This window comes from Cygnus olor, chromosome 25 (assembly GCF_009769625.2).
Source record: "Cygnus olor isolate bCygOlo1 chromosome 25, bCygOlo1.pri.v2, whole genome shotgun sequence".
Taxonomy (NCBI): Eukaryota; Metazoa; Chordata; class Aves; order Anseriformes; family Anatidae; genus Cygnus; species Cygnus olor.
The window spans coordinates 1,898,803-1,906,644 of record NC_049193.1 but is presented as its reverse complement, the minus strand read 5'-3'; the positions used below and the strand labels follow the sequence as shown (position 1 = coordinate 1,906,644).

Here is a 7,842-nt window from a genome sequence, read left to right as displayed (position 1 = left end):
CTGTCTCCCCAGGCCATGCCACAGCTCGCGCTCAATGCCTCGCTCCGTGTGGGACTGCAGGAGGCACCACCAGAATTACCGTCCATGGAAACGGAAGAGCCGCTGGACTGAGGAGAGATCCGGACGGTCCCTGGACTGACAGGCCGAGTCCCTTGGCTTAACTTGGAACATCTGGTTACTTTTAGCTTCAGGCCGGGCAGTGCCAAACGCCCGATTTACCTCTGTTAAATGAGGGACAGCAAGACGAGATAGCATGGGCTCGTGTCAGTTTATTACATCACTGAATTACACTAGTCCAGACTGAACAGTGGACCCAAGATTGTTACATTACACAAACCGGCTGGTTTTAAACTTATGACAAGGGACAGATGGGAATTTCATTGTAAGGAAATCTTCTTGCATAAAGCTTCAGTGACCCACAGGCACTTAAAACCCATGGACTTTCAGCTGGTCGTCTTTAGCCAGTCCAATCTGCAAGAAAAAAATGCACTTTAAAGCACTTCAAACCAGACAAGACTCCATGGAAATCCACATGTTGTTTACACTGCGGATGCTGTAGAACCATCAAATTCCTGCTCCCCCCTGAAGTATGGGATAAAAATTAGCCTGCAACTGCAAAACCTTGCTGGACGACGTGTTACTTAAGAATTTCAGTAAAAATAGAAAGACCTTCATCCACCATACGTTTTAAAGACATGAAAATGAGAATCTGCCTCCATCAGCACAGTATCTTAAAGCCGAGAAAACGAAAACCTGCATTATTATTAAAATAAAAAGTCACGTTGGATATAAAAATTAGCTGGCACGTGCACCAGAACAAAACAAACCCTACCTCTACGAGGAACTGGCATATGTTCTTGCGCTGGTCACCTTGCAACTGAATCACTTCTCCATATTCAGGGTGTTCGATCACAGTACCATTGCAGGCAAATTTCTGGGGGGGGGGGGGGGGGGGGAAGAAGAAATGAAAAAGGATTGTTTAGTAGGAAAAAAGGCAAAACCTGCCCCCGCAGCTCCCCACCACCACCCCCGGCAGCTGCCGCCTGGCTCCCTCCGCCACGCGACGCCCCGGGGCTGCACCCACCTTCTTGAAGGCCTTCACCAGTTTCTTTTTATCGTAATCATCCGCGATGCCCTGGACAGTGGTGAGGGTCTTCCTGCCGTTCCGCTGCTGGATCCTTATATGGATGTAGTCCTCAGTGCCGGCAGGAAGCAGGTCATCACCCTTACTTGCATCAGCAAAGGGGTCTGCGGAGAGCGCCCGTCAGAGCCGGCCGCCCCGCCCCTCCGCGCTGCCCATTGGCCGCCCCGCCCGCCTGTCAGCGCAGAGCCCCGCCCCCTTCCTTCCCTCCCCCCCCCTTTCCCTCCCACCCCTTCCTCGGCTGACGCAACCGGCCCCGGGAATAGCAACTGCGCCACGGGGCGGGGCCCGCCCGGGGAGGGGCCGCAGGCCCGGCCCTGCCGCCCGCCGCACAAAGGGCGCTCACCGAAGGGTTGGAGGTTCTGGATAGCGGACATACGATACGCTTCCCTTCCCTCGGCGAGGCGGCGGCGGCGGGCGGCGGCTGAGGCGGCGGCGCGGCGGTGGCTGAGGCGGCGGCGGTGGGCGCGGAGGATGCTCTCGCGGCGGCGGCTGCAGACGCTGTCAGGGGGGCGGGACTGCCGCCGCCGGCTTATATACCGCCTCCCGTGACGTCAGCGCGCACGGCGAGCGAAGGCGGCGATTGGCTGTCCCGCCGGAGTGGGGGGGGGGCGGTCGCTGCGCGCGGGCGAGCGCGGCCGCGCCCTGGCTGGGGCGAAGGGAGAGGAGCGCATGCGCGGCGGAGGGCGCTGGTGGGGAGGGGGGGGTGTGGGGAGGGAGGCAGGGCGGCGCATGCGCGGTGCGGCTGCGCCTCGAGGGGGCGTGGGCAGCGCCATGGCGGGGGGGGGGGGGGGCGTGGGGACGAGGAGGGGGGGGCCTAGAGACAATGAGGGGGGGTCTGGGGACAGGAAGGGGGTGATGGGGACACGGAAGGGGCTTGGGGACAGTGGGGGGGGGCTGGGGGACAGGGAGGGGGATGGGGACAGTGGAGGGGCTTGGGGACAAAGGGGGGGGGCTAGAGGCAGTGAGGGGGGGCTGGGGACGGGGAGGGGGCTTGGGGACAGGGAGAAGGAGATGGGGATAGTGGGGAGGGCTTGGGGACAAAGAGGGGGGCTGGGGACAGGAGGGGAGACCTGGGGACAGCTGGGGGGGCTAGGGATGAAAAGGGGGCCTGGGGACAGTGGGGGGGACCCTGGGGACAACGGGGGAGGGGGCTGGGGACAGGGAGGAGGCTTGGGGACGATGAGGGGGGGCTGGGGACAGGGAGGGGACTTGGGGACAGGGGGGACCTGGGGACACTGTGGGGGGATCTGGGGATACAGGGAGCCTGGGGACAGCGGTAGAGGCTTGGGGACAGGGAGGGGCCCTGGGAACAGGGGGTGCTGGGGACAACAGGAGGGGATTTGAAGATGGGGGGGGTTGGGGACAGTGAGGGGGGGCCTGGGGACAGCACCCAGCCCCAGCCCTTTGTCTCCCTTAAGCAGCCCCCCAGGGGACAGGGCCCGCACAGCCCTGTGTCCTCTTGTGGGACAGGGCCACCATGTGTAGGGCAGGGCCTGTAGGTGTGAGCCACGGCCTGCCCCATGTCCCCTCCCTGTGTTGCTCCTTTTCCCCTCAGTGACAGCCACATGGCGGTGGTGATCTCTGTGGTGGGCACGGGGGGGCCCATGGCCATGTCCGTATATCGCTGGCAGCCCAATTAATCCCACCAGCTGCTGTCCCAGGGGGTGACACTGCCACATCCTCCTTCCCTGTCACCTCATGTGGGCCCCTGAGGTCAGGGAGCTTTTTTCTCATTAAACGGGTGAAACGGGGCTCCTCGTGCTTACTGCCTGTCACCTCAGGCTTGGACAAGCTGACGTCCCCTTGTGGGGTGAACTCGGCCCCTTTTTGCTGCGTGTCCTGCCCGGGTGCCTGGCCGCACCTTGTCACCTCCCCGGTCCTGGCCATATTGCACAGATGAGGGATCGCGACATCCTGGCTCGGTCAGGACACCCCCATCACCCCGATCACGTCATGGAAGGGGGCAAGCTTTGGTGATGTGCTGAGACAAAAGCATTTTCCGGAGCCATCTCAGCAGGGGAATGAGCCCAAGAGTGGCCTCAGGTCCTTTCCTCGAAACCCCACGGATGGGGAGGTGACCAAATGCCCTTCAAAACCGGACACATTCAATCCTGGCTCCAAATCCTAATTCGGGGGCCCAGAGCCTGCATGTCAGTGTTCAGTATGAGCTCCTGAGATCATTTCCAGCCTTCTTGGGTCCTGCCGTGTGCCTAAAAACCCCTCAAGCACCAGTGAGCGTCTCCCAGCACCGCCTGTGCATGGGGCTGCTGGCAGATGGATGGCACAGGCAGCCCAAAGCTGCGTTACATGTGCTAAAAATACACTGAAACCCCAGATATGAAGGACAGCAAATCTCCTACACAATTAATAATGGGGTCAGGAGCCATATAGATCCAGACGGAGCGTAAAGTCTCTTCTGGGAGCTGGTCGGAGCTGCATAAATGGCCAGAATATCGCTCCCATGGGGACACGGCTCTGTCGGCGTGGGTCGTGCCAGGGACTGTTTATCCCAGAGCTGATCAGCTCCTTTTACATCTCCCATGGCCTCAGCTCCCGCTGCGTAGGTGTTCCTGCCCTGCATTTGGAGCCATCTCTGCAATATCGTGTCTTTTTTGACAGGTTATTGGCATCCGGGAGTGCTGCCATCTGTGGGTCCTGGCAGCCACTGCGCAGCTTGGATGTTGCATCATTCTTGGGGGCCTTAAGATAAAGCACTTATCATGCACTAGGTGGAGGGACTTGTTTGCGTTGCTGTATTTTGGTGTCTCTCTGGTGTTCCTAAAGCATCCGTTGCCTTTCTGTGTCCCCGTGTGATGGATCAGCTGGAGCACTGGCTGAAATTTTCATTGCCGTGAATTGGCTCCACGACCGCCACGAGCGAGCAGCGTGTGGCTCTCACTTCCCCCTTTCTGATCAGATTTTCCTCCTCTCCCAGAGCAGAAACCATCTCCAGCAGCCTCATGCTGGGCTGCCCAGGCACCAGAGGGGAAATTGGGCATTTCCAGTGCATCTTGCTCCAAGTGCATCTGCTGGGTGCGTTTCAAAGGCTGCAAGGGGACCATTAATCATATTTGGAGTCAGACACCCCAAAAGAGTCACAGCCACTTCTTGTCTTCTGCCTGCTGATGGGCAGACTGGCCTCATGGCTGGGGCAAGACGCCCAGGATGCACCAGAGAGATTATTTATCAGTGTCACTGCAGATTTGGCATCCATACTATACATCAGGGTTTGCATCTTCGCCACCAGACCCCCAGAACCTTTGGTAAAACACCGAAGAGGTGAGTGTGTGGGCACCAGAGCTGGGCCCAGCGCTGGTGTGGGGCTGGACACTGCCAAAGAAATGTTTTTAACATGTTTAACATCAGTTTTCCATCCTTCAGGGCAGGCGTGCAGGAGGGAGCTGCCTGTCCTGGGCTCCCCACGAGGTGGCAATGCTGCTCTCCTGTGCAGGAGCAGCTCTGCCACCAGGTAAGGCTGAGCTGCTGCAGGAGCTTTCGTGCCCAGTGCCTGGAAAAAATTAAAATAAAATAAAATAAAATAAAATAAAACAAAATAAAACAAAATAAAACAAAACAAAACAAAATAAAATAAAATAAAATAAAATAAAATAAAATAAAATAAAATAAAACCACCTCCAGGCTGAACACTAGCTCTGTGCACAGGAAAAAAATCTCTGTGCGTGGGGCCGTGGCAGTGTCTGGTGAGCTTCCAGATGTGTTTTGGGGTCACCAGGCGGAGCGGAGAGGCCCCGGAGCGGTTTGTGTCCTGCTTTCCTGGTCCCATGGGAGGCACGGCGCTGCAGTGGTGCTCGGGGCTGGGGCTGGATTCTGGAAACCGCCCATCCCCTTGGCAGCGAGGGGCACGGACGGGGCACAGACGGGCCCTGCGGCGAGGAAACACGCAGACGGAGAGGGCAGGGGCTGCCCAGCGCCTGTGCTGCAGCTGGCGAGGAGCTGCAGGGGGAAAGGCCCCCGTGGGCACCCTGCACGGTGTGTGCATCCTCTGTGCGGGGTCCTGGGTGATTTTGGGTGGGCGACCGACCTTTGGCAAGGCCACGACACCGTGCTCCAGGGATGGGAGGGAATCCTCCCGGCATTTTGCCTGACTGCAGCTCCTACAAACTGGCTTCTCTCCTCTCGCATCCTTCCTGCAGCCTCCGTGTGACTGCACGGACCCCGGTTCAAGACGAGCTGGATTTTTGACGCACGCCGTTTGATCCCATTAATCAGCACCGACAGTCATTAGCCCTGATGATTAATTAACCTGCTCCTGGAAAGCGCTGAGGCACGGCCGGGGTGAGCCCGGCTGTCACGGGGCCAGCGGCAGCGCAGGGAATCCCGCGCTGTTTGCTCAGAGGCCACCTTCCCTTTCTGCTCACAGGAATTCCTGGAAATTCACGTCCCAACGTTTGCAAACCCTGGAAAAAAAAAAAAAAAAAGCAACACTTAACGAGCAAGGGAACCGACCTCTGCCCACCCACGATGAAGGCCGGGGGATGCTCTCTGTGCCACCCACCCGCCTGTGGGATGCTGCAGGGACGGAGGGGCTGTAACAGGCACATTTCAAAGGCAGTTTCCTATTCATCCTCCTGGACACTGCAGCGTGTCCCGGTGCCACCCCTGGCTCCTGCCTCACCCGGGGACCCTCCATTAGGAATTTGGCTCCAGCTCTGTGCCTATTGCTGCTTTCTAGCGGGGCGCACGCAGCCTGGGCTTTGCGGGGCTGGGGTCGGGGCTCGGTGCTGAGCTGCAACCCCCAGGGCTCCCGCAGTGCCCAGCTCTCCTTCTCCTAGCAGGGGCCTTCCTCCCTCCCCGCTCAGCCTTCCTCTTCCTCGGCACCCGGCTGCGAAACCTCTGCTCTCCGCGAGGTGCCAGGAGAGCTCTGAGCACGGGGCTCAGCGCCGGGGAGCCGCTGGGTGCTGCGAGCAGGCACAAGCCCTGCTCAGCCTCTCCCTGTCTGCACAGTCACAGTGGGGCCAGGCAGCTTCCTCCAGTGGGGAAAACCTCACCGTGGCCGTGGGGTGGGCATCGGGGAGCCCCCACAATTGGGGGCTGCAGCTCCGTCCCCGGGGTTTGTGCCTGTGCTGTGGGTCTGGCCGCTCGCTTGTGTTTGGGGCTGGGGGGTGCCGTGGGTTTGCTGCGGAGAAGGGGAGCCAAACCATCCCCCTACAGCCCTGGCCGCATCCTGGGTGACTCGTACGGTGCCGGGACCTGCCCTGCACTGGGGGATTGCCCCCAGCTGAGTTTCAGGCCCCCGTGCACTCAGTGCTCATATTGCAGGGAAGGCATTAAGCAAATGCGCGCCTCTGTGTCGGGGTCACTGCACAGCCCCAGCCCTCACTGGGGACCCAGCATCAGCCGGGAGCAATGGCAGAGCCCGAACCCACGGCAGGGGAATGGGGAGTGGGAGACAGAGGGGAGAATGAGGGAGGGAGCAGCTCCCACCACCAGCACCCCGCAGACCCCTTGCCTGCCCTGCGGGTGTCTGGTGCGCAGCTGGACCACTGCTCTGGGACACGGTGACCTGGGCATGGACCGTGCCATCCCCAGAGCCACCTCCGTCCCCCCCCCAGGCTGCCCCCACCTCGCTCGGTGACACAGAGCAAGGCCAGAGGGATTTCTGCTCCAGAGGGGCTTGGACGAGGCGTTGAGGGCAGCTGGAGGAGCTGGGACAGGGGGGAGCTGCGGTGGGTTTTCACGCAGCCTCAGTCAGCTGGGCTGACTCAGAGCCCTGGCATCGGCCATGCCGGGTGGCTCAGCCCCGCTCAGCACCTCCACGCCTCGGCCCCGGCTCTGTTCCCACACGCCAGCAGACCTGTTCTTGCCAGGCGTGCCCTGCTGTGCTGCAGTTTTTCACACCTGGCTCACGCCGTCAGTTCCGAGCCGCTCCGGGTGCCGTGGGAAGGGGCAAAGGTGCTGGGGCTCAGCACCTCGCAGGGGTGCAGCAGGGCTGGTCGGTGCGGCAGGGGGGCATCCCGGGACAGCCAGGGGGTGCAGCCGGGGATGTGACACATCTCCTGCTGCTTCTACCCCTGCAGCACGGCTGGGACGTGTGCGTTGTGCCCTGCTCCACATCAGGGAGAGATTTTGGGCCACGGAGAGACCCGGGCAGGGCCTTTGCAGGGGGTCTGGTGGGCCTGGCAGCGCCCTGCCGAGCTGGGCTTTTCTGGCCCCTTGGATGCTCACCACCAGCTCCAGCACCGGGGAGGTCTGTGGCCACAGAACAGCCCATGCCAGGCCCTTGCTGGGTGCCCAGTCACGGGGTAGCCCAAATGCTCCGGGAAAGGCAGCGACACCGCGCTCCGTGTGCCCCCACACACAGCCCCGTGCTGCTGATGTTGCCTCGCACAAGGGGGACCAAGGCAGGGGCAGGGGGGTTGAGCCCTGCCGTGAGCCTGGGGGTCTCCAATCTCCCCACGGGAGGAGCAGCCCCTTCCCTCCTGCTTTGCACTGCCAGCCTCAGCTTGGCCCAGCCTGGGGCTCTCCCTCCTGCTCCTGCTCCTGCTCCTGCTCCTGCTCCTGCTCCTGCTCCTGCTCCTGCCAAGGCAGGAACCAGCCCCGCTGTGCGACCAGCCCGGCTCGCAGGCATCCCAGGCACCCTGCCCTGTGTGATGGGAGAGGGCGCCGGGCTGCAGCCATCTCCTGCTGGGCCAGGGGTAAAGGGACGAGGGCTTTTGGGGGCATCGTCAGCAGAAACG

The 7,842-nt window shown here is 61.1% G+C and overlaps 1 protein-coding gene across 1 annotated transcript; it reads right to left on the bottom strand.

Annotated features, from left to right (window-relative positions):
• Nucleotides 1-251: 251 nt before the first annotated feature.
• Nucleotides 252-1,792, bottom strand: EIF1 (eukaryotic translation initiation factor 1). Its single transcript, XM_040536944.1, has 4 exons — nt 1,488-1,792; nt 1,085-1,248; nt 833-934; nt 252-471 (listed from the first exon to the last, which is right to left on the bottom strand). Exons 1-4 carry the CDS (start codon nt 1,516-1,518, stop codon nt 427-429), a joined length of 342 nt encoding a protein of 113 aa, XP_040392878.1. The 5' UTR covers nt 1,519-1,792; the 3' UTR covers nt 252-426.
• Nucleotides 1,793-7,842: the final 6,050 nt, after the last annotated feature.

Coding starts and splice junctions, on each gene's coding strand:
- EIF1 (XM_040536944.1), bottom strand. CDS start 1,518: ATGTCCGCTATCCAGAACCTCCAACCCTTCG. Junction 1,249..1,487: donor CCAGAACCTCCAACCCTTCG/GTGAGCGCCCTT, acceptor CGCTCTCCGCAG/ACCCCTTTGCTGATGCAAGT. Junction 472..832: donor TATGCCAGTTCCTCGTAGAG/GTAGGGTTTGTT, acceptor TTTTTCTTGCAG/ATTGGACTGGCTAAAGACGA.